At 28.6% G+C, this 27164-nt stretch overlaps 2 protein-coding genes across 14 annotated transcripts in view; both read left to right on the top strand.

Moving 5' to 3' along the window:
• Window positions 1-2218: 2218 nt before the first annotated feature.
• LOC129909931 (lipoamide acyltransferase component of branched-chain alpha-keto acid dehydrogenase complex, mitochondrial) lies at window positions 2219-8702 on the top strand. The gene is made up of 5 exons (XM_055987103.1): window positions 2219-2444; window positions 7049-7161; window positions 7224-7788; window positions 7848-8246; window positions 8313-8702. The coding sequence occupies exons 1-5, from the start codon at window positions 2367-2369 to the stop codon at window positions 8547-8549; spliced, it is 1392 nt and encodes a 463-aa protein (XP_055843078.1). The 5' UTR covers window positions 2219-2366; the 3' UTR covers window positions 8550-8702.
• A 3318-nt stretch (window positions 8703-12020) lies between these two features.
• Window positions 12021-27164, top strand: part of LOC129908748 (MAP kinase-activating death domain protein) — a 54550-nt gene continuing 39406 nt past the window's right edge. For all 13 annotated transcript variants that reach the window (XM_055985486.1, XM_055985481.1, XM_055985492.1 and 10 more), the window contains exon 1: window positions 12021-12369. The gene's annotated coding sequence lies outside the window, so the exon portion shown is untranslated. The remainder of the gene's footprint in view (window positions 12370-27164) is intronic.

The raw sequence follows: 27164 nt of genomic DNA, 5'->3' as shown, positions 1-27164 counted from the left end.
AAAAAAAGTGATTTAAATACAATCTGTTTTATAAAAAAATTTATTAAATTAACGTTAAACTTTTTGCTGAGAACATGCTTCAATATTCCAGAGATTGCAGATATTGTAATTTTTTAGAATACTTAAAAAACTTAGATGTCACAAACACCAGAATTTTTAAAGATTTTATAATTTTTTCTAAGTCAAAGAATTCATCCAGCAATAGTTGAAGTGCCAAACTTACCGTTTTCCCGAGTATAATCCCGAGTTTGGGATGACAGGTATAGTTTTTTTTTTTTTTAAGTCGGGACACATTGGGATACATTAAACATGAAATCTTAAAAAAATAAGAATTAGATTAGCGATTCGAAACTTTAATAAAAGTCTTAAATTTTGTTTGGCAGATTTATTCCAGATATCTGCATAAAAAAATATTTTTTATAAAATTTTCGATTCAACTCAAAAGTATTGAATGGTGAATTGTTCATTGCTTTGAAAACAAAAAAATAACAAAAATTGCAAATTTGTCGTTCCTTCATTCGAAGATTTATCTAATTTGAACTCTAAAATGGTATTTCTGAATTTTCGCCTTGGTTTGCCCATATCAAACATGAGCAAGGGTTCCTCCAATGCGCTAATGCATTCTTGTTTGTATATATTTTGAGATCCTGTTATTGAGAAGGAAATCTTTCCCTGACTCTTTTTTAACCTTCTGTAAGCACACCTCTTTTTTGTGACGTGACAGGCAAACGGGTGCGAATTTGGCGTCTACTTTTTCATGTCGCTAGAACTTTTTTATACCTCATATTATTTTTTGCCATGCAAAATTCGCACCCGTGTGCTGACAGATGGTTAATCCTTTCATATTCATCACTTCGGAGCTAAAATCAATTATGTTTTTTTTTTTTTTAATTAAAAAAAATTTGATCCTTATAAGAATAAGTTCTTTTATTTGTTTAATCACTTTTTTTAAACTTTCTAAAATGCATTAGTAAAATTTATTTTATATTTTTAAAATTTCAAGCTACCTTTATACTATCAGTGGTAAATAAAATACCAAGTACGAATTATTTTCATTCCATTCACAAGAATTTGATCATTGGTACAGTGTTGCCAGAGAATTTTAGAGGCAAGGAGCCGAATTTTAGAAGTCTTGGAGCCAAAAATCGCCAATTTCAAAAATTGTTCATAAAAACTCATAATAATGAATTTTGTACCATTTTTTTTTTGTTTTTTCATCATTTTTTTTCCAACTTCATAAACAAAAAATAAAAAATAAATAATAGGTACTCTGTATTAAATTTATCAGACATCAAGTTGTATGAGGCGTTCAGAATAATAATGGGTCAGGTCCATTTGAAATTTGTGCATTATTCTGAACTTTGAGAAGCTTTTTCTCAGAAACTAAAGGAACTTTTGAATTAAATGTTTCACAGATCGATAGCTCTATATCTCCAAAATGTCTTTATTTTATTTTATTTGACATAAAACGAAACCCTTAATTTTTAAGACCTTAAAACATCCAACCTAAAGAGAAGTGGACTTGACCCATTATAATTCTGAACGCCTCATATATGTGTGAATGAAAATGGAAGTAGGTACATTCACAATTGCAAGACGTCAGATTCTACTTCGAAGAAGTTTAGTTCTACTTCGAAGACCTTTAAGGCGTGATCATAATAATCAAGTTCTTTTATTATAAAAGTTTTTAATTTTGAAGGAGCCAAAAATCGCCAAATTGAAAACTTAAGGAGCCAAATTTTGATAAATCGGAAATCAGAATTTGAAGGAGCCGGAGAAAACTTAAAGGAGTCGGTTTGGCTATAAATAGCCGGTCCTGGCAACACTGCATTGGTATAGTACTGGAATTAAAAATTGGAAACACTGATCGTGTTTCAAATCAAATATTCCTCTCTTCGATATTCTCTTATTTGTTTTTGCAAAGAGAATTTGAATAAGTCGCGACCTCGCGATCGTGAGCATGACTGTTTCTATGGAAAAACAATATTATTTTAAATATCTGACACTTACTGATTACTTTTGAATAAAATAAAATTTGAGCTAGATAAATTCTTTTACACAAAAAGGAGTATCTATTAGATTGTACAAATCTATGCGTGTGATAATAATAATCACTTGCGTGGGCCTTATCTATCAGCTTCAGATTATTGTAAAAAATCAACCCCGCTTTTATTTCTATGCTTCTGATCAAGACTATAGTTCGATTTTGAATGGAATTTCGGTCTCAGTTAGGTACTATCTCTCTTAACGGACGGACTTGTTAAATTTTTGTTCTGCCACAGGTGCCACTTGTTAACTCTCTGTTTATAACCGGAATTGTTTCTACTTTTTGTATCTCATTTGGATTTATGCGAAATCGTTTTTAAATGGCTTCTTTTATTTTGAAAAACAGTGTTTCAATACTAAAAAACTACATTCCACAAACATTGAATACTTTAAAGAGCGTAAGTCTTGAAACAACAAAGTATTAAAATGTCTCCTAAAAGTAAAAGATACATAATATGTATTTTGATATTATTTGTGCAAAATACGATTATATAATTTTGTTTACGTGTGATAAGAAAAGTACTGGAATCTCTTAAACTATTTCAACTCTGCGCGATCGCACGCAATCCAGATTTTTGTTTGTTTGAAGTGATTGCAAGAATTAGGGGGCTTGTGTTGTTGTTTATTTTGATATACTATGTGCAACACGTGTATATATGATTGATTTCTATTGAGCAGGGACTGCATGCTTATTTTTGCTTTGAAAACTGCATTATCGAAACTTTTTTTTTCACTGATAAAAGTTATAAAGACCTTATCAGCCTCAGTTGCTTCTCTTAAAAAATAATGGAATTGACATAAATATGATTTGGAATGATCACTAGGTCACAAAGTTGTTACTTTTGTGATAAATATTAAACAATTTATTATTGCTCGTAGTGCATTATAATGTAACTCAATGGTATGGTAAAAAGGTAAAAGTTAAATAAAACAGAGCGTAAGAATAGTTTTGCACAATTTAATGGTTCATTTTAAGTTGCGATATTATGTTTATAGGTTAGTACCTACAAATTTTGTTAGCAAAAGCCGCTTATAATAAGAGATGGCACCGGAGATGGATTGCACTGAAAATATTATTTTTCGACACATCACGTTTTGTAGGGCTTTTCGCAAAAATTTCAAAACACTAGGTACCTACCTTAAAATTTCATTTCACTCCGAAAACCTGGATTCAGGGACAAAAAAAGGTTTTTTTTTTTTTAATTTAAAGCATTGTTGAACTTGAAAATAAATGCATTTAAAAACTGATTGAACATTGCATGTTTTAGTTTAAATGATTTAAATCAATGTCAAAGTGACAAAAACAGTATTTTTGGATTTCTTGAGAAGAATTCATTGTTTTTAGTGGAGTAACTAAAGCAAATTAGAAGGGAACCCGGCCGAACAGCTCTGATTTTGACGATTTTTTTTTTCAAACGTATGTAATTAAAAATTCTTTAAAGTCTATAGATTAAAAATTGCCGATGTTGCCGTATTGTTTTTTAAAATTAAATTTAAATTTTTTTTGAACAAAACCATTTTTTTTGCTTAAATTTCATAAAACATATAATAGCAAAAGATTCTCTAGGTAATTTAAGGAAAAAAAATATAAAGGAGTAAGGGACAATCTTCCATCGTTTAAGCGATAAATCCAATTTTCTCATAATCTGACTTCCAACACAAAAAAAATATTTTGAAAACAACGGCAACACCTACAATATTTTAAAATACATTTTTAAAAAGCCAGAAGCTTATTCTTATCTCTTAAATTTAAATCCACTAAATTTAATTAAGAGTTTTTGAAAAAATGGTCCTCAAACTAAGAATAAAAAAAATGTTTTTAAAAAAATTTAAAATGATATATATATATATATTAGGGTGGACCAAAAAAATTATATTTCATTATTTTGATTTGCTCTACCGAAAACTTGTTTTCTCGACACAAAATAATGCTACCCTAATTTTTTCAGAATTTTTCGATGATGTTTAGGGGTTGCGCGCACCCTTTTTATAAAAAAAATAAGCTCTTTTAGTTTTTAATTTTTTTAAAGCTTAAATAATTTTTTAATCGAAAAGCTGTTTGAGGGAAAAGTATTGAGTATCAATAGATCTACTTACATCAATTTTTCTTTTTTCAAAAAAAAATATTTTTGACTGATTCCCAGGCGTTAGAAGTCGAAATTACTGGTAAATGCTGGGAAAAAAGCCTAAAAACTATGTTTTACTGTTGTTTATAACGGTTAAAATTATTTTTATCGTATTCCTCATCAAATTTACTTTAAAAACCGTGCTTTTATATTGCTAAATTCTTCTTAGATTGATAAAAGAAAAATAATTTTTAAAAAAGATCGTACCAAAACAAGTGAAGGAAAAATGGGGGAGGGTACTATATCTTGCGCGACGAGATTTGATAACAGTATTTTGTAGAGGAGTTAAATACGATCATTTTTCATTATGGGAGGGGTGGTCTATCTGGCTCCGTTTAGGCGGGAATGACAATTTTCTAAAAAATGACTTAAAATGATAAAAAATATATTAAAATACAATGGCAACACTTACAGTTATGAGTGATAGCTTTTTCAAAAGCTGGAACTGTACACTTTATTCTAATTTTGAAGTAAAGTTATTTCAATCAATTGTTTTTTAAATAATCGATTAAAAAGTAAAAAATTGGGAAAAAAAAGTTCAAAAAACACATTAAATACTGTTTTTGTCAATTGTGGATAACAATACAAAAAATGGCTGATAAAATAAAGTGTCACAATTGATTCCTTATCAAATACTGAAGTCCATAAGTTTTAATACTTTCTAGTTTTTGATAAAGTTGAAAAATAAAAAAACTTCTTTTTTATCAGACCTACTCGAGATCGTCCTTCTGGTTCCACGAAATTTTATTTTGATAACTATCCATATTTTTTAATGATGTTGTTGTTGATGCAGCGCCTTATAATATTAAATATCGGATATGTTTTTTGATGGTGGCAAAAATATTAAAAACAGCCATAAAAATTATAATCTGATAAAAAGAATTTGTTTTATTTTTCAATTTTCTCAAAAACTAGAAAGCATTAAAGCATATGGACCTTAGTATTTGATAAGGAATCCATTGTGACACTTTATTTTATCAGCCATTTTTTGTATTGTAATCCACAATTGACAAAAACAGTATTTAATGTGTTTTTTGAACTTTTTTTTCCCAATTTTTTACTTTTTAATCGATTATTTCAAAAACAATTGATTGAAATAACTTTACTTCAAAATTAGAATAAAGTGTACAGTTCCAGCTTTTGAAAAAGCTATCACTCATAACTGTAAGTGTTGCCATTGTATTTTAATATATTTTTTATCATTTTAAGTCATTTTTTAGAAAATTGCCATTCCCGCCTAAACGGAGCCAGATAGACCACCCCTCCCATAATGAAAAATGATCGTATTTAACTCCTCTACAAAATACTGTTATCAAATCTCGTCGCGCAAGATATAGTACCCTCCCCCATTTTTCCTTCACTTGTTTTGGTACGATCTTTTTTAAAAATTATTTTTCTTTTATCAATCTAAGAAGAATTTAGCAATATAAAAGCACGGTTTTTAAAGTAAATTTGATGAGGAATACGATAAAAATAATTTTAACCGTTATAAACAACAGTAAAACATAGTTTTTAGGCTTTTTTCCCAGCATTTACCAGTAATTTCGACTTCTAACGCCTGGGAATCAGTCAAAAATATTTTTTTTTGAAAAAAGAAAAATTGATGTAAGTAGATCTATTGATACTCAATACTTTTCCCTCAAACAGCTTTTCGATTAAAAAATTATTTAAGCTTTAAAAAAATTAAAAACTAAAAGAGCTTATTTTTTTTATAAAAGGGGTGCGCGCAACCCCTAAACATCATCGAAAAATTCTGAAAAAATTAGGGTAGCATTATTTTGTGTCGAGAAAACAAGTTATCGGTAGAGCAAATCAAAATAATGAAAAAATGATTTTTTTGGTCCACTCTAATATATATATATATATATTTATATAATATGTATATTTAAATATTTTAGGTGTTGCCGTTGTGTTCAAATATTTTTTTTTTGTGTTTGAAGTCAATTAATAAGAAAATTGCATCTATCACTTGAACGATGGAAGACTGTGCCTCACTCCTATATATTTTTTTTCCTTGAATTTTCCTAGACAATAATTTGGCATCAATTAAATTATGAAATTTATGAAAAATTTTTGAAAAAAAAAATGTTTTTGTTCACAAAAATCTTCAATTAAATTTAAAAAATCAAAACGGCAACACCAGCAATTTTTAATCTATAGACTTTAAAGTATTTTTAATTACCGACGTTTGAAAAAAAAATCAAAGCTGTGCGGCCGGGTTCCCTAATATTGCCAATTTTTAATAGTCCAAACTTTAGGATTAAAATTAACACATCAATCCAAAATATCAGATGTCACACACATAAAACAATTAAAAAACCAATACATTTTTTCATTCGTAGTTACATCTCCTGACCTCGGAAATCATATACAAAAATAAAATGGATAATGTTTTCGAGACATGATTTTTAAAGTTTTTTGTCGTTTTTTTAGTCCAATGAGTGAAAACATTTTTTTTTAAGTATAAATATAAAATATTTATTGGAAATACAAAAAAATTGCATTAAAAAATTAATACAAATATGTTACAATTTTGCATTCAAAAAAAGTTTTTGATATTACAAATAAAAGAATTTTAATTTAAAATACAAATTTTATTGCAAATAAAATATTTTTTGAATTGTTATTCGATGCAAAATGTGTGAATTTCTATTAAATGCAGTTTTTGCTATATTTCCAAAAAAAAAAAAACCCTCCTCCGTCTATAAAATTGTCAGATACATACAATTATTTCATATTACATAATAGTTGTGAAAAATTTATTTTGGTACCCTGCTAAAATTCTAAACTTGTAAAAACTTATAACTAGTTTTTATATTTTCATTATTTAAAATGAAAACAGTTCAATCCTCAAAATCAAAAATTTTACTTTATAGGCACCTACCAACCACAAGCGATTGTTTCATTTATCACCTTGTTTGGAGAAAGTTGTTTCATTTAACCTAAGCGATATTGGTGAGGGTATCCGTGAAGTTGTTGTTAAAGAATGGTAAGTTCTAGTAGGTACATATTCCATCATACACCATTCTTTAAATTTATCTTTAATTTAAGGTTTGTTAAAGTCGGTGATTCCATTGAACAATTTCAAAATATTTGCGAAGTACAATCGGACAAAGCATCAGTGACAATCACTAGCCGATACGATGGAAAAATCACAAAACTTTATCACAAGATTGATGATATTGCTTTGGTTGGAAGTCCACTAGTTGACTTTGAAGTTGAAGAAGAAGAAGGAAGTGAATCAAGTGAATCAAGTGATTCATCTGACAGTGACAAAGAAGATAAACCAAAGGTCGTTGATACAAAACCAGAAATCAAGGATCAGTCAGATATTGGTAGAACAATTGCTTTAGCTACTCCAGCTGTTCGTAGAATTGCAAAAGAGCACCAAGTTGATTTGACAAAAGTTCCTGCCACCGGTCGAGGTGGTCGTGTTTTAAAAGGTGATGTTATGGAATACCTTGGACAGGTTCCACCTGGAACTAATATTCCACATCCGACACTGTTAAACAATAAAAATACTGCTTCACCTACCCTGACACCTCCACCAGCCGATCGAACCGAACCTTTGAAAGGTGTTCGAAAAGCCATGTCCAAGTCAATGACTGAATCTTTGGTAAGCTTAACTTCATTTTCAAAAACAGATTTCGAACTAAAAGAATTGTATTTTTCTAGAAAATTCCTCATTTTGCATATTCTGACGAAGTTGATATGACAAAGTTGGTTGAATTCCGGGATCAGTTAAAGAATGTAGCAGCAGAACATGGAATCTCCAAGCTAACTTTCATGCCATTTTGTATAAAGGCAGCTTCGATTGCTTTGAAAAAATTTCCAATCCTTAATAGCTCCTTAGATCTTGAAAACGAATCCGTGATCTATAAGGGTTCCCATAATATAAGTGTTGCCATTGACACACCGTCAGGATTGGTTGTGCCGAATATTAAAAACTGTGAATCAAAATCAATTCTCGAAATTGCCAAGGATTTGAATGCCTTAGTTCAGAGAGGTCGAACTGGATCATTGCGACCAGAAGACTTCGCTAATGGAACGTTTTCGTTGTCAAACATTGGAGTGGTAGGTGAAAGTTTATTTTAATTAATTATTTTCGAAAAATTGTTGTTTTTTTTGTTTAATTTTCAGATAGGTGGAACTTACACTCATCCATGTATAATGGCACCACAAGTATCAATTGGTGGCATGGGAAGAACTAAAATTCTGCCAAGATTCAATGAAAAAGGTGATGTCGTTAAGGCTTACATCATGAATATTAGTTGGTGTGCTGATCATCGTGTTATCGATGGTGTTACAATGGCTAGTTTTTCAAATGTTTGGAAGGAACATTTGGAAAATCCAGCTTTATTTTTAGTTTCAAATTGATTAACTTTTTTATAACGCATTTAGAAAGAAATTGAAGAAAACAATTTGAATGTCTTCCATAAAAGGCTGTATAATTGCATTTATTACATGTTTAAGGATTTTGTGTTGATTTTTTTTTATTTTATACGAATAAAAGTGGATATAAGAAAGGTACATTTTTGAGAATATTATTAAAAAGTAAAAGAAATGGTTGAGAAATTTTGGCTTTCGAAAATAAACTGAATTTTTTTTTGAAGAATCAATTTTCGAAAATGTAACATTAATTTTTCCCACGAACTTACTCTTAGAGTTCAAATTTCTTATATCTGAAAAATGTTGGTAAATTTGTGAAAAAAAAAACATTATAATAAAGGAATACCTAAACTATGAATTTGAGCTGCAAAGATGTATGCAAATTGATTTCCTTGATCAAGACGCATTTTTAGAAAAAATCAAAATCGTTAGAGCTGTTTAAACAAAAATATTTTTTTTTTGGTAAATAATTAAAAAAAAAAAAAAATCATAAAAAAAACGAAAATTTCAAAAAAATTTAATTTTCTCTTTTAAAAAATTTTATTTTTAGAAAAAAAAAATATTTTTTTTAAATTCTAAAATTTGTTATTTAATAGTTTCTTTTTTGTGATTTATTTAAAGCTATATGCTATATAATTGTATGTAGCAGGTTCTGAACACTGTACAGAGGAGTTTTTGTAATTTTTTTTTAGAATCTATCATTATGTACCAATTTTATAAAAGTTTATTTTTCTCAAAAAACAGCTCATTGATTTTGTTAAATTTTGATGAATTATTTTTTTTTTTAAAGTCATTTATTAACGGTTCCTATAGAACCGTTTCTTAATTTTATAATTTTTCCTACGAAATTTTTCATACAAAACCATTTACATAAATATTTTTAATATAAATCAAAAATAAAAAGAAATAATATTTTGTATTAAAAAAATGAAAAATTAAATTTGCGATGAACATTAAGGTTAGGTTAGGTTTTATGGGATGACAGTTAATTAAGTCATCGTCTCGGTTAGATCAAATGAAGATCCCTTGTGATACCCTGAGGTATTGTAACTTCCTGAACAAGTGTATACCTATGAAACCTGTGGTTGGTCGAGCCACTTGGAGGACTTGATAAAGTTCAGTAGGCTGTGGCTTGGAAATTCAGATAGCTCTTCTAATTCATTTAAGAAGTAGTTCCCTAAAACATAAACATTTACCAAATTTGTAAATTTAAAATGTTTTAAAAATTCAATCAACTTGAACTCTAAGAGCAAGTTTGTGCAACTCAGTCGTACACAGGGGCACATACCGTAGGCCGGAACGATAATGTATGGGGAAAAAATAAAATTGAAAAATAAAACAAAGAAGCATTGGGTTCAAAAAAGTATTAAAAGATGCATTGAAAATTGAAAAAAAGTGGACTTAAAAAACACACATCTTGCATTAGTTTTATTTTTTTTTTTATAAATTTATGAATTTATTATTCTTTAAAAAGCCCCCATTGATTATACCTCATTGCGGAGAAAATGAGATTTTAAAAAAAGCTCTCATAAAAAAATAAACGAAAAATTCTTTAATATGGGTACAATAAAATGCTAATATTTCGAGATCTGCAAGGGTCTCAAAAGAATTGTGATAATATTGAAAGAATATAAACATAAAATTGCCAATTTTTGTTGTCGAAAAATTAGGAAAAATCACAAAGAGGTTTCAATGTTTGATTTTTAAAAAATCAAAAAAAAAAAAAAAAGAAAAACAATAACGGGTACCTTCAAACGCTAATAACAAAACAACGCCGCAACTTATGTTAGTGTTTATGGTCTTAAAATATAGCTTAGACTATACAAAAGTTTTTTGGTTTAAAAAAAAATTTTTTTCAGCAGAATCTTTGACAGAAATTCCTCGAAAGAAGAACATATACTTATCAAAAGTTGTCAAATATACACACACAAGTTGCCGCTGAAATATCTGGCGAGTAGTGTCACATTTAATTCCACCCACTCACTCATTCACTTTTACTAGCTAAATCCATTTTTGACGAAAATTGACTCATCTCACTCACTCGCCTCGATTTCGAATTAGCTTAACATTTGTTTCATTTATTTATTATCAACTTAAAACTTTATTTGTATTAATTTTTTCAATTAAGTTCTTTAATTTATTTTATATAATTTCTTTTAGTATCACCTCTACACTGAAAAAAAATTCAAAAAAAAAATTTTAGGTTAGAAATCAGTTGATAAGTTGCATCTTCTTTTGATTCGATTTATTAGCTATTAATAATACCATAAAATATGTTCGTGATTAGGTATAAAAGAACGTATCAACTGCTTTATATTTACATACTTAACATTCCTACCACACCTAATTCCTTTCGGAAGAATCATTGATTCAAGTTGGGTGAGTCTAAGAGATGTTTATTTTCCTCATTGGGCACTTTTGTTTTTCTATACCCTAATAATATCATCTTTTTCTGCACATAACCCTTTTTCAAAAGGTTATTGCTCTTTTATAAGACCATTTATGTTTGTATGATTACAACCGAAATTTTTGAGTGTTTACTTAAGATATTTTGAAATATCTTCTTTCTTCCATGATTTTCCCCGAATTCCGGTTCTTATTTTTAGCAATTTTTTTTTTCATTGGATATTCAATTGAAACAAAAAAAAAAACAAAAATAAAAAACGACGAAACATCAAGAACAAACCTTTATTGCCTCTTTTTTTTTTAAAGGAATATATACATACCTTCATTAATAAAGGTTTTCAACAACGATACAAAACTCTAAACAAAACATTCTTGATTGATTTTAAAATTTAACAAAAAAAAAAAATTACTCTCATAAATAAACATTATGCAAAATATCTAACCCAAAGGGGCTTGTTACCCATAGTCTTCATTCACAATATAAACGAACTTTAATCAAACAAGACAGAAAATATTTAACAATACCTGTTGCTCATTCTCTTTACCACCTTCTAACACCCACTTTTGGGTCAAACAAAAGATAAATATAAACCAATTTAAAAGTCTAAGTTATATAATTAATTTGCATATATAACCTTTAACACCCACACTTTATCGTTTCTTTAAGTAAAACAAATAAACTCTTTTGTTTTGTTTAATTTTTGCAGAATACGAAACCCCAAGCATAAATAAAAAAAAACCCTGACCACATACCCTTCTACTTCTATTACAACACTCTTTTTTTTTTTTGATAACATTCTCCCTTATCACTGCCAAGATAACACAAATAAGTCCTTCAAAAAAGCTTAAATTTTTCACCTCCCATCTGTCAGTGTCAAAAACCCTACACCACGATTTTGTATATACTTGGTCATGTATATAGTCTTATCAATCTCAATTTCCAATTTCACCATGAAAAAAAAGCTTTTAAATGACACATAAATCCAGACAAAATATGTACATTTTTGTGAAGAAGAACAATTTTCATGGTTACGAATTTTCCAACTGGGAACATTTTTATCAGTTATAGGTAAGCTCTAGACTAGACAAGTTCGGAAAATTTGGAAGAAAACTCTCTCTCTCTCGCTATAGATACACACTAATATAAAGAGAAAATTGTATGTGTGTGCAAAAGGAAAAGTGAAATATAAGCAAAAAGAATGAAAAATTAAAGAAAAGAAAAGATTTGTCCCTCAAAAATATGTGGAAAAATGCCAATTTGCTTAAAAATGATGGATCTAATTGATAATTGTCTTGAAAAAATCCATTATCCTGTGAAAAAAAGTGTATGCAAAGTGAAGAAATAATGAATAATCGTTTAAAGGAACCACAAAATACCCAATATTAACTGTAAAATGCCTTGGTAAGCGCCATTTTGATGGATTTTTAACCTTTTTTTCTTTACTTCTGAGCCTTTTGTAAAGTATTTCAAGGATTTTCGACTTGGTTATGTATTTCATTTAAGACACATCCTGAGAAAAAAATTGTCTCAAAATTAAGAAAAATTTGGAACATACTCTCAATATTTTTTAATGAAAGTTTGTGTGTATAACAAAAAACTTAAAAAAAATTTCAACAGTGGGCCAAAATATAGAAATTAGATTTTGTATTGTCTTCTCCGTCGTGGTGGTTTTTTAACGATTTTTCCAATGACCTTGTTGCGTATAACAGTACTCATAGCAAAACGACAAAAAAAAAAAAACTAAAATACCAACACACATACTTTCTTCTACAATTTTGATTATATTGTATATAGAGGAATGTGTATAACGGTATATGCACGCGACTGCGAAGACGATGATGATGACGGAAAAAAAAATTGTGATGCTTTAGGGATTGTATTTGTATTTTTTTTTTCAAGGCGGGTTAAAAAGGGGTTTTTCTTAGAAAAGGGTGGTTAGTCTTTTTTTATTTTTTTTTTTGTTTAACTTGACTGTGGTGAGAAAACAAAAACAACAACACCTTTAGTGTGTAAATTGTGGCTACTAGCAGAGTGTATTAAGAGTTGCCAGATAAATGGGGAAGTTAAAAACTTTCGATTTATATGTGTCGAAAATAGGAGTTTTTTTTATTTTGATTGACCTTCATAAAAGTAAATGCAATATAATGCATATATACAGATACAAGATTTAAGTTGAATTTGGCAAGGTCTTATACCCAGATTTTGAATTGTTATTGTTTTTGTTTTAAACTTAAGTGACCTTGTTGTTTTTTTTTTTTTAATTTTTTCTCTGTGTAGGTATAGTTTTTAGGATAGGCAGTTCTAGGATAAAAAGTTAAGTGGATTTATTTCTTTTCTATACTCATTTAGGTATTTGGATAAGGATTTAAAAGATATCAATATCACTTTCACAATATCCTGAAATCGCTATAACTTTGCTATGACCTCCCATGGAATATCAAATTAGGTAGCCCAACAAACATTATCCCTTCTATAAAGCTTTACAGGAGCAACATTAACACCTGTAAAGCTTTATAGGAGCAAATTTGTTAGTCGGGAGGTGTATTTCTAAAAAAAGAGGTCAATACTAAAAATCTATTATCGACTTAAAACCATTTATATCACTCCCCCTTTGGATATGATATCTATAAATACTTGTTAAACTTTCGTATAACTGATTTTTTTAAGATATGTATTCAATTTGGGGTGGAGTAAATAATGGATGTTAACCTTGTGGGGAAATCAAAGTGCTGTATAGTTCCTAAGGGAAATGTATATTTTGAAGGTTGAAACAAGCCTTCCGATTATCAGGAAATACAAATTTTAACAACATCAAGCAAAGTGATTGGAACTTTTATTAATGTTAATAAACACACTGCATCTTCATAACTTAGTACTTTTAGGACTGAAAAAATTATTCGTATTATTAGAAAACATTATTATAGGCTCCAATTTTATTGAATATTTTATATGTGCCCTTAATTATGAAAGTGGAATAAGTCACTGCTAAAAAAACAATTAAAACTAGTATTCAAATAACAGTAAAATTACAGTTAATGGACTTGATTATTACTCCTTCAATTGTTTTAAATAAGAAATACCTACCTACTACTAAATTAGTTTTTCTTGAAATTATGCAAAGTCCACTTTCATAATTATGGGCACATATGCATTTGTGTCAGCAATTAGCTTATAAAATCAACAACAACTAACAACGAAAAATCTAAATTACAAAATTTGAGGTACGGTCTTCGCTATAAGGTTACTGCTTTATAAGTCTACAAAGTAAACTTTAACTCTAACTCTCCCTGTTGAGTATTCTTATGAGAGAATAAGATTTAAAATCTTGATTTGAAACAGGAATTATTTTAAGTCTGTCAAAAGTATTTGTAGATGGCAGACAACAAGTAGGTAGGTACTACAGAATTACATATAGAAGGAAAATTCTACAGAATGTAAAAAAAGAAATAACTTATACTCATAGTGGTACACTCTGATTATCTCTAATACAATTTCAAAAGAAGTTTCTGAATAACGTTTGGTTTTTTGAATTGATTCTTAAAATCTTCTTGAATCCAAATAAAATTTTTCTGTAATGCGTTTTATTCCTTCTTAAAAAGGAACCACTTATTTTCTTTGCTCCATTATTTCAAAAGTGTTTTTTGCCTTTGTCGATTCTTCAAGAGCAACAGACCCACACAAAAATAAGTCAAAGAGCTATAATAATAGGCCGCATTAAAACCCGGAATTGATAAATAGTCCATTGCACTAATCATAAGGCCATTGAGTACTACAAATTTAGGTGTGAATATTAGCTTTTTGAAAGGAGTATAGAATTACTTAAAATAAGAAAGCAGTACAAAATAAAAAAAAATTATAAGAATGCTTTAATTAGAAGTGAAAATACCTACATAAGGTCTTTTAAAGAATACCTAGTAAAAATTAAGAACTATTGTACCGAAATTCTACTACATATTTGTGATACATTGTCCCTAAGAAATCTCAAAAATAAAACACTGGTATTTTTTATCTGGGGTTTTTGAAGATGCACTAAATCGTATCAATGCAAGGGAAGGGCTACGCAAATTTTTATAAGAAAACGATGCATTAATGCCACAATGTCTGAGAATTGTTACACTGAGGGAAAAAATAAATTGAAGTAGAAACGTCTTTGTTTCAAAAATTAACTACTTTGATTTATGTGACTTTAAAGATACGAAACCATCAAAAATTAACCTTTTTTCCACGTTGATTTTTAAATGTTCATCTTCAACCCAAAATCATTCCGAATAGTAGTCAAATCAATGTGGTTTTCATTGATTTTAGGTTGTTTTATGGTGGCTTTTCCCTCAGTGTAGTCATAGGCCTTGCTCCATCATAGGGGTGTCGCATGTATAACATGTTGTGCCTCATCATTTACAGATAAAGAACTTATTATCGTAAATAAAATGTTGAGAATTGTATTTTTACTGTATTAGTTTTTTATTTAGGAAAACTGTTGAGTATACGACACAGTGACCCGAAAATCTTTCGATTTGTTAGGAAAATATACTCAAAAATAAAGTTAAATCCAGTATAGTGGTGAGATTTCAAAAAGACTTTTTTTTCCAAAGCTAGCAAAATTTATTTCGAATTTATTGAAAAAAAAAACTGGAAATGCAGTTTGCTAAGGGATTATGTAGAACATAATGTAATCGAAATAGTGAAAGCCGTTTTCTAGAAAAATTGCACTTACTAACTTTTTATGGAAGAAGAAAGAAATTACTTAAAAATGACCTGTACTATGATGAGAACTCGATTTGTTTGTAGCACGAGACCATTACTAGTGTTTTTTTTTCATTTTTTATCTTTTTGTTTTTATTTGGCTCTATACAGATAATAAAAAAAGATAAAATTGCAAAGATATGAGCGATTCGGTATTACGGTACATTTTGTTCTTTATTAACAGTCAGTTAATTTCTCTGAAATTGTTTATTATTATTTAAGTTTTAAAATACGAGCTCTTTTTCATAAGAACCGTGCAAAACTTTTATTTGTTATGCATCTATTTCAAATACATTCTACATCTATGTATACAAACAGGCCTATCCCCACCTCTGGGCGAGTTCAATAGTTTTAAAATAATTTACTTTAAAAATCATAAATTAAAAAAAAAAAGCTCGATAAAGATTAGATTAGTTAAACTTCTTTAACTACCTTTAAACAGCCGTTTTGCGATACAAGTGGAACCAATTTATAGTTCGTAAACAGGATTATTTTTTTACAAAATTCCTTCATAAAAAAATGTTTAATCCTTGGGTTCCACTTCTTCAGAAACAAAATACGTACTTGAGTAAATTTCAGCTTTATTGTCTAGTGCTACCATATTGTATTATTTGCACAGAAGAAAGTCGAATTTTGAGACTTATATCACCAGAGTTTCTGCAGTTGCCGCATGGTTATATGGACAGTAAATAGTACTATTATCCCATCTTTTTTGTTAACAAAGTTATTAAAAGCATCAATAAATTGTTTTGCTTTATGTTGTTTTTTTTTTTTTTTTTTTCTGAAAAAAAGAATGACCCAAAGAACAAAAGCATAATTGGTTGTTACTTTAACGATCAATAAAGTGAAATGGCTTTGAGAGAGCTCCACATGTGCATTGCTCCCCGTTAAGAAACATGCCACCAAAAGCTATAATTTCACAAGTTAATTGCCTTTCTGAGAATCTATTGTGTTTAAAATGAGCTTTTAAGAAATTTATAGTGGAAATATCCTTTTCATACTTCGAATGAAAGTTTTTAAAGTGACCAGTTAACTTTTAAGCATAATATCTGACAGGTTAATTAAAATGAAAATGGGTTTTCATTTATTGAGGAACCTTTTAAAGAGTTTTGTAATATAAAAATATAAAAAAAAATGCACTGGCCTGGCAGCTCTGTCACTTTGACTTTTCTATCGATTTTATTTGCCCTGTGAATTTATATTTATTCATTTTTCCTATCCTCTATGACGTTTGATATCTTTTTCTCTATACGCTCTGCTACCATTCCATTAAAAAATAAAAGAAAAACGAAAGAAACCAAGAGTAGATTTCTTTTTGTGTTGCTCCGGAAAATACCTATTTCCCTATCCGAGAATGGAATCCTCTTGCTCTCTGGTGAGCTAATAGGCAAAGAATGTGACACCAAACCACAAAAGGATAGAAGAAAAAAAAGGAAAAAACCCTATTTGCTGTTGTTGCTCTGCTGCTGCAGGGCATATAAAGGACATTGTCCTGGGGGAGGTTAATTCTATATGGGTATTTTTCTTGGAATCAGTCTTTTGTGACAAGAATGATATTAACGCATGTAGCAGAGAAACTCAATTAACAAAAGTCCCATACATAAAAAGGACTGGTATGATACTACACCAAAAAAAAGAGAACTTGGAAATGGATAGATCGTAATGGTAAATGGGGAAAACCGCTTCATCATTTTGTCCTTCGCTATACAATACCTTTATACATACAGAAACAGATGCTTTTATATCTATTCTGCTAAAAAGTTTTTCACTTTGGCCTCATGAAGATTTATTTAGAGAAATATTTGATTAGATTTGTCTCAATTGCAGGCAGGGTTAAGGGGTGCTATGGATAATGATGGTAGTTGAGAATGGGACGTGAAAAGAAAGTAAATTTAAAGGAAAACTTTAGCTGTCCTGAAGCATTTTGTGTTTTTTTTTTTTGTAGAAATGTTACGAAAAAGGTATACGATAGAGGACCAAATATAACCTTCAACTTAATGAGCTTTTTATTACATAATAAAACCATTTAAAATTGTTATCTGTCTGCAGTGAAAATATAAATTTATCTGTTTTTAGATAGTACTCAGAGCTGTCGATTTTAGTATTTAGGGCTTATTTAAGATTTTAAAGAACTGTAAGATGCAAGGTAAGATTGTAAGATATCATCCAAATTCCTTTCTAAACTAATAATGGTTTTCAAAACAATTACGTTACGTTAGTTAACAATTTTAGTTGACAATTAAACATTTAAATAAACTAAAACTTTGCAAGATATTTTAATAAATAAATTTTAATAAATAATAAGCAATTTAAATTTAGTAAAGATGTATAAAGTATTGTGCATGTATAAAGTAATGTGATGGTTTTTGTTTGAAAACAAATCGTCTCGTTTCTGCCTGAACCACGTATCTACGAAGCAAATTTTGTTCAGTTATTAAAATAAATATACATTTTTCTCAAAATTAAAAATATGAATTGAACAAAGGGAAATCAGGTTATGATTTAGACATATTGATTGCGTTGATTCTACAATTAAACCTTTGTACCTTATCTTTCTGTAAGTTTTAAAGCAATGTTTGACAGAAAATAAAATCTTTTAAAAAAATGTAGGTACTTACGAGGTTCAAGCAGAAACGGGACGAAATAATTTGTCACTTGGTCATAAATTTTGTTTTTATTTGTCACCATACTAATTTGTTTTTTTGAAAAAGTTTGAAAATTCTTAAAAAATTAAATTAAAAATCTTTGTTTAACAATAAATTAAACTGTGAACATGGTTCGGAAGCCTAAACTACATTTGTAGAAAAGAGGTCTCAATCTCTAATAAACCTTTCACATTTTTTTCTTTTTATCAAAGATTTTTGGAAAGTCTTTTTAGAACCAAGTGCAAGTATGTGTTATGTACATATATCTTAATAGCATTGTAATTTTAAACCCTGCACAATCCGGTTTTCGTACACAAAGGAACTGTAAAATTGCCTGTTGACGACATTCGCAAAAGCTTTGACAATAATTGGCCAATGTTCTTAACTTTTTGTAATAAGCCTTTGATACCTTGGATCCTTCTTTCCCCTGTAAAACGATTTTAGATATTTTTGGTTATTTAAAAAAAATTATGAGTTCTTATCTGATTGACCATCTGCCATATATGACTGAAGGCAATAATATCTCATAATCTCATAATTTGGAGTTCCGTCTGATCCATTCTCCCACAGGGATCCATTCTCGGGCAGTTACTTTACGTAAATAAGATTTCTCAAATTAATAAGCATTGTCATTAATGTATGTATGTTTGACGATGTTTAACTCTATCTTTAGTTGAGTTTAGACGCTATTGATGATTTTTAAAGAACGAACGAAGATTAAGAGATAATTTAACACAATCTATCATTCAATCTAACGAAGTAGAATAAATTTTGTTTATTTAAGAAGAGGAAGATAAAATAATTTTATATATCAAATATTGCGTATTATTTGGGCTTTTATGATCTATGAATTTTTAAACAAACTGGATTTAAATTCAATAGAACAAGTCTGCGAAGTGCAACCGAAATCTACCTCCGAGTAATCTTGATCAACTGATTACTGCAGCGAAAGAAGAGTCAGAGAATATTTCACTACAAGACCTTCAAAACTATTTTATGCTTATTAATTCTATTGTATAAGTATTTAATACATTTTACTATATAACCAAACATACAAAATACATATTGAAATTTTCCTAGACAAGTCATAAGTGACAGATCGTTTTCGGGTCACTGTGAATATTTTTTCTATAAAAAATCTTAAAAAAATATTATAAAATTTCTAGATTTTAAAGGCACATACAAAAGCATTAGAAATAAGATAAGAAAGAATATAAAATATACTAATTTCTTGAGCTTTGCATAAGTCAATCCACTGTGGGAAATGATGAAGAGGACATTTTTAATGGTGTAGTACTGGTTCTGATTTTGACACAAAACCAATACCTGCCCCCCAGTTTGAAGAGTAAATTCAAAAGCAAATAGTCTTTGCTCAGTTCCATTTTGATATAAACGTATTATATTGCGGATGAGCTTTTTTTAAAGAAAATTCTTAATGGGTCATAAAATGGAGGAAAGGTAAAATAATTTTAATAATTACTTCGAGAATAAATTGTAGACTGCAATATTGGATCTAAAAAATAGTCGTTCTATGGTCCAGAATATGTTGTTTTGAGTTTTTAATTCAATGAGGGTAAATTCAAGTATTTTTCTAATTAAAAACTTATGTTTTCTGGGATTTTAAAGGTTTTATATCATTACATTCCAAGTTTAATTGCTTTTTTGTTCCAACAATTTACTATAATTGTTTTCCAATAATAGTGTGGTAAGCAAAAAAATCAATGTGCTTTATTGCGATAAACTGACAACACTCCTTTTATAGATGAGAATTTCAACAAATTTGTTCAAAGAATAAATGTTATCTGGCATGAGGAGAAACATTTTATTTCAATTGATGCATTTCCATTTAAATGCTGATAAGATCTAAAAATAAAAACAATTGATTTAATCCACCCCACTTAAATAGAATGAGAGAAAATCCAGTTAAAACAAACGTCAATCGTTTGCATGTGACAAGGATATTTGTTTTCTTTTGCCTTTTTCTGGTGAACAACTAATAGAATTTTAGAAATTTTCTCTTTTTTGAGGTTAGAATTTTTTAAATTGAATTCTTTGTTTTAATCTATGCTTTCACAAACTTGACATTTGTGTTTTCTTTTTTTTTTCGTTCTTTTCGTTGTAATTGTTAAATGATGTCAGAAGCAGTTAGTGGGTGTATAGACGATATTATTTTTTGTTGACTTAAAATGGGTTGGAAATTGGAATTTGTTTTTTTTTTATTAAAAATAACTCTTTGATTGAAAATGGGTAGGTATTGTGTAATTTTAATGTCTAGAAAAAAAGGGTTGATAATCATGAGTTTAAGTCTTTAATCCAGTCAAATAAGGATTTAACCTCGGAATGAATGTTAGTAGAAATTTTTTTTGCTCAATATCTTCCTTTTGCCATTCTATAACATAACTCAAAAGTCTAGAAAAATCTCATGTCCGCTTGTCGCGATTTCAAGGTCAAATCGCGAAATGGAGATTTTCAAAATTAGCAAAAAAAGGCTATGGTATTATGTACACATATGATACATGATTTCAAGGTATTTTTTAATGCTGATTCCAAAAAATCTAAAATCAAGGCAATCTGACGTCTCTGAAAAAAGTTATACCTGTTTTTCATCTTTCAACCCATATTATTATAACAGTTGCTAACTTACTACCGAAAAACCCTTAAAAGTAATGGTAGCGGAATCATATTTTGCATGAGGGTTTTCATATCCATTATCATTAAGAATCAAAACAATGCAATGCAAAAAAACATTTATATCTATGACAAAATGGTATTTTTTGAGAAAAGGGGAAATTTTGGGATGTGCACTAAAAAACATCCTGGTACAATCTTGGAATTAGTGCTAATAGGCTAATTTTTTTGTTTCTATCTTTGTTTGGATATTCTATAACTTATGTCAAAAATCTAAAAAAATCTCATGACCGCAAGTTCTTATTTTCCAGGTTAAACTAAGTTAGGTGCAGATTTAAAAAAAATAATATGAAAATTTTAGATTTTTATATGTATACCAACATAACCCATATCATTTCAAGGTATTTTTTAACGCTGATTCCAACAAAACCCACAAACAAATCAATATGACCATCCCTGAAAAGTAATGTACCTTATTCATGTTGATCTGACACAAATGTCTGAAGAGTAGTTTTTCAATTTTTTCAAATATGCACCTTATCTTCAAACCAAGAAAATTAGGACTTGCGGACATGATATTTTTTTAGATTTTTGAGGGTAGTTAAAGAATATCCAAACAAAGATTAAAATGAAAAAATTAGCCTATTAGCACTTATTCCTAAGATGAACAAGAATCTTCTTTAGTGCATATCCTAAAATTTGCCCCTCCATCAAAAAATACCATTATTTCGTAGGTATATATATTTTTTGTAATGGATTGTTTTGATTTTTAATAATGATGGATTCTAAAATCTTCATGCAAAATTTGGTTCATCTACCATAACTTTTAAGGGTTTTTCGGCAGTAAGTTTGCAACTGTTATAATAATATGAGTTGACAGATGAAAAACAGGTATAACTTTTTCCAGAGTCTTGATTTTAGATTTTTTGGAATCAGCATTAAAAAATACCTTGAAATCATGTATCATATGTGTATATAATACCATAGCCTTTTTTTGCTAATTTTGAAAATCTCCATTTCGCGATTTGACCTTGAAATCGCGACAAGCGGACATGAGATTTTTCTAGACTTTTGAGTTATGTTATAGAATGGCAAAAGGAAGATATTGAGCAAAACAAATTTCTACTAACATTCATTCCGAGATTTACCCCTTTTTTCTCCTTATTTTACTGTATTACTTGATATATTTAAAGTCGTCAAAAAGCTAAAAGTAATTATGATTAAATATTATTTTTAGTTAACATTTAAGGTTTTTTATACAATTTTTTTTTAAATAACATCAAAAGCATAGAATTGTGTTTGAAGCTCTTATATTGTCAAACAATTTTATATATGTATGTATTCATTTTTGAAACAAATTGCTATCTTTCGAAAAAAAATTTTTAACATTTTTTTTTTTTTTGTTATGACAGCTTTTCATGGCAGGGTTTCAACGTGACTTTCTCAAATACCACTCATTGTTTTTTTTTTCTTTTTGCCTTGATGTCATAATTCAACTTTGTTTAAGAAAATTGAGAACTTTTCTTTTCAACAATGACAAAAAATATATATGTATATCCTTTCGTTTGCAATTTTATTTTATAATTTTTTTTTATAATTTATAAAAAGAAAAATACGTTTTTTTTACGCAGTAGAAGAAAGTGGTTCTTATTGAAAAATCTTTTTTTTTTATACAGGTGTTAAGGTTTCATTTTACCACAATTCAGAAGGCATTACTAAAGGCTATTCGTATTTTGATGAGATGTGACACAATTTATCTTTATTGTATGACATTCAAGTTTTTTCTTTGTTACGTTGTTGTGAAATGCTATTTGTAAAATGAGATAAATATTTATGTCTTTTATGACAAGTACATGTATTTTAAAAGTGACAAATTGACTTTTATCGTCGCATAACAAACAGACATAACAAAATGCGCAATTTGGCAATTTAGATCCCTAAAGGAAAGGGTTAAAAATTGATTTACATATCAAGGTGAATTAAATCAACTTTTTTTGTTTGTTTGTAAAGGAGTAGGTGTTTCGCAAGGAAAATAATGTTATGAACATCCTTTAGAGGAATATTTAACAATATAAAAGGATTGAATAATAAACTATAGCACAAATAAGAAGATGCGAGCCATCTATTTGTAATTGGTGCTTAAATGTGTTCTTTCATTCTATTTTGTTATTTTTATTTGTTAATGAAAATCATGTAAGCGTCTCTGATCACAAAACTAATAAACTTTCTTCAACTTGTTAAAAAAAAACCTTTTTAGAAGTCTACTTACTAGGGTGATCATTATTAGATAAAATTGAAGGGCACTTTCTTAAAATTTTCATAAAACAACAATTAAATTTTACCTCTATCTATTTCCATAAGAAAATAAAACCTTTAACTAATCATCACTATTTTATAAAACCTGCATAAACGGTTAACTTGCTTTATTTTTTTTTAATGTATCATTGAGTGATCACTTTAGCGTATACGTAACATTTTTTGTAGTGAAAAAGAAACTACTTTGTTCAATTTTATATTGGTTTTTTAAATTATACATACATTATAGTTAGCTCAAGTATTATAGCAATTCAAAGGAATACTCATCTCTACAAAAAAAAAAATTACTGTTAACAAAGAATCTACGTTCTCCTATGTATTAACTCAGTCTGAAAAGAATTCAACGGAAATGTGTGACTCCCTTTCCCCCTGAATAGAATCCTCAAATTTTCTAATTTTTCATTTCTATACAAAATAACACCAATCAACGTTTGTGAGTCATTTACGCTTTTTAATGATTTTTAAAGTCCTTTTTCTCAGTTTTTGCGAGTTTTAAATGTGTGAGTTTAAAGTTTTTAACTTTTATTCTATAGAAGTAGAGGGAGGCTGAAAGTGTCTTTAGACGGTTCTTGCAACTGAGAGTGTAGTGTCAAATTTGCTATAGCGAACTTGGCTGGACACCATTTCCCCTTCATTCATCAAAAACTATTTTACTTTATTCACTCTGGCGGGGACATCTAGTGAAAATTCACATTTATTTTAAAGACCAAAATAACCAGAAAGTCATTCTCCTGAACATTTTGTTTGTTTTTTTTTTGTGGTGATGATTTTCTCTTTCTTTAAAATGCAAAAAAAATGTGGAATTACTTCTAATCCACTCAATTCACGTTGAGAATTAAATGCTAGCTAATTCACAGTTACTCTTCTCTATGACATTTTCATGTTCATTTGAACTGAATACTATGCCATAAAACTTCAAACATTAAAAATTATGTTGTTTAACAAAACAATATTTTCAAAAATGTTTTTCTCCTATGTATGTAGTTTTTTTAATGAGTTTTTCAATTTCTTTTCCCATTCGGATTTTTTTAAAGAGTTTGTTCAATTTATTTGTTATTTTGCTCTGGCCCACCGTTTTTTCAGATTTTCGGGATATAGGGAGGCAAAAAACTGTAAAAAACGTTTGACCGTAGCAAAAAAATCGAAATTCAAATAGCAAATAAAAAATTACTGGTCACTGTGGTGTATACGTAATATTTTGTTTCTATAGGAAAACTTATAGTAGAAGATTAGATAGATCTTCGTAGCTTCATCGTTTTACCAGTTAAGAGTTATGTATATTTTCCTAAAGGTAGTAAAATACAAAATATTTGCACATGGATTGCATATCGTTATCCTGTCCAGGCCTATGGCTGCCACGCTTTAAGGTAATTTTTTTTGCTTAGTCAGTGAAAACCACAACGAAACTTCTTTTTTGCGATTGTCGACTATCAATAAATTAATAGTATTGATACTAAATACTGAAATTTGATGTTTTAAAACATAATTTATGGGAAATCTTGTCAACTTTTAAATAAATCTATTATATTATATTAAAGTTTGGTTTCGTGTAAGTTCGCTAACCGGCCACAAATTTATTGTATAGTTAAAAAAAGTATTGAAAAATTCAAAAAAATTTCTAAACCAAGTTTTAAAAATTTTTTTGCAGTCATAGACCTTCGACAAAAGACTAAAAAAAACGCAAAATTTTGCACAGAAATTTGAGTTACAACATTAGAAAGACATTAAAAAAAAATTTGGGGTCTTATACGGATTTTTCTCGTAGGCCCTGTATTTTGAAATACAAATTTTTGAAGAACAACTAATTTTTAGGGACATTTTTGAGTAGTCTTTTATTTTTTTGGAATTTTTAAAAGTCTGCAAAAAATCTCAAAGTTACTTATGTAGGTACATCTTTTTATTAAAAATTTAAAAGTGAATATTTTAAAATTCATTTTACGAACTTTTCCAATTTTGATCCCCTTTTTTTATTGCAAAATGATAACTTATTGCAGAGTCGAAAATTAGAAACAAATACAAGAAATGGCGGGACGAGGTCCGCCGGGTCAGCTAGTAGCTGTATATACTATTTTTTATTTTTTTTTTTGTATTTTTCTTTTTATATTTGAAATTAAATGGCATAATTTTCTTAGAGTTCAAAACCGTTTAAAAATATATTTTTGTATCTCTAAATACACGTTTTATTTTTTTATAATTTTTACACCAAATTTTTAAAATTCTATTCTTCATGTTTGAAATTCTATGCTATTTTTTCCTTTGAAGTAAGTACAATGCTTAGCTCATGCAGTATGAAGAAAGTATAGCCACAGGTAATTTTATTACCAAATTAATTGTACGTACCAGCTTTTTTCTTTGAATTTGAGTGCTATCTACCTATACACTTTATAAATAATATTAAATACCAACTCAAGTCCAATTATTCAACAATATTATTGCTGTACTATCTATTATAAAACCTTTAAAGAACAGAGAGAGCAAATATTGCCCCAGGACATTATTTAGAAATACAAATTCGTATTTCATATCATTTGATCTCAAAATAATCCAAAAGTATTTTTTAACATAATCTTGCTTTTATATAATGAGACGACATGTTTTATAGTCGTTTTATATCTATACCACTTTTAATATCAGCTAATGGAAAATAAATAGCTTTCGGACAAAATTCTCTGAATATTTTGTCTTTCAATAAATATCTTTTGAATTTTACTGTTTTCATAATTATTTGCTTTAAAGCGTTTTCGATTACCATTTTATAATGTTGCAAAATTTATGATAATCTATCTTCTTTTATTTATATTATGCTGCAGTCTCCATCAGGACATGAAACCTTGTTTTAGTTGAAGTTTTGAGTGCATTCCACAGTCCCCACACTCTGCCAACTATTCGTTAATGGGAAAATTTTTATTGCCAGTGAAACAAAAACTTATGCATCATTCATGACTCTGACGAACCAAAAATGGGGAAGGAATTTTAATTTTTCAAATTAAAAATTCAGGATAAGGTTCAACTAGAGTGACGGTTTTTGATGGTAACATAGTCATGAATTCAATGTTTTTCATAGTTTTTTTTTGTTAAAGGATAACAAGATGACATGGACAGGATGAATGACAAAAAAAAAAAAACAGAATAATATCAATCGCTTTTTTATCCTAGAATTTTGCGAATTGTTCAAATTACTGACGAGTCACTTTGATTGATTTTATCCATGTTTGGTTTGACACACATAAGTTGTATAATCCTTGGAAGAACGATATAATTTTTGTTTGAATTTAACAACCTTTAAAATGATAGTTTTTAATGGATGAAACTTTTATAAAAAATTACTTCAAGAGCTTCTTTTAGTATTGTCGAAGATATTTGGACTGTGTAATGGGAATGAATGATATCTCTTAATCCTTGTTGTTATAAGTATCAATTACTTATGAAAAAATAGAATGACGTTGAACTTAAAAACATTATTGACTTTACTCAATTCAGCTAAAGGTCAAGGTAGAAAAAGAAAATAACAAAGAAAAGTCCGAATTTAATCCCTACACTTAGGTATAGGTACTTACCTACTTGCATTTTAACTGAAAAATTTGTGTGTACAAACTTAAACGAAAAAAGGAAGACCTTTGTTTCTTATCCTAACATTGAGTTCTTGAAGAACATTCATCCCAACCAAGGTCAATGGGCATCTTATAATAAATGTACAGCATTCTCTTCTTGTTCTTAAAAGATTTTATTTTTAGTTTTATCCATAAGACAGAGAAGCATTGACATTGAAAAAAGCTTCTTCGTCTATCTCCCATTTTGTTTAGAGTTACACAATTATGTTTTATCAAGAAGGACACAGAGATGATCCAAGCCAAGACCCTATTA

This window comes from Episyrphus balteatus, chromosome 2, assembly GCF_945859705.1.
Source record: "Episyrphus balteatus chromosome 2, idEpiBalt1.1, whole genome shotgun sequence".
NCBI lineage: Eukaryota > Metazoa > Arthropoda > Insecta > Diptera > Syrphidae > Episyrphus > Episyrphus balteatus.
Note: the sequence above shows the minus strand (reverse complement) of the source record. Positions and strands in the feature narration are given on the sequence as shown.

Coding starts and splice junctions, on each gene's coding strand:
- LOC129909931 (XM_055987103.1), top strand. CDS start 2,367: ATGGCTTCTTTTATTTTGAAAAACAGTGTTTCAATACTAAAAAACTAC. Junction 2,445..7,048: donor CATTGAATACTTTAAAGAGC/GTAAGTCTTGAA, acceptor TTTACTTTATAG/GCACCTACCAACCACAAGCG. Junction 7,789..7,847: donor AGTCAATGACTGAATCTTTG/GTAAGCTTAACT, acceptor GTATTTTTCTAG/AAAATTCCTCATTTTGCATA.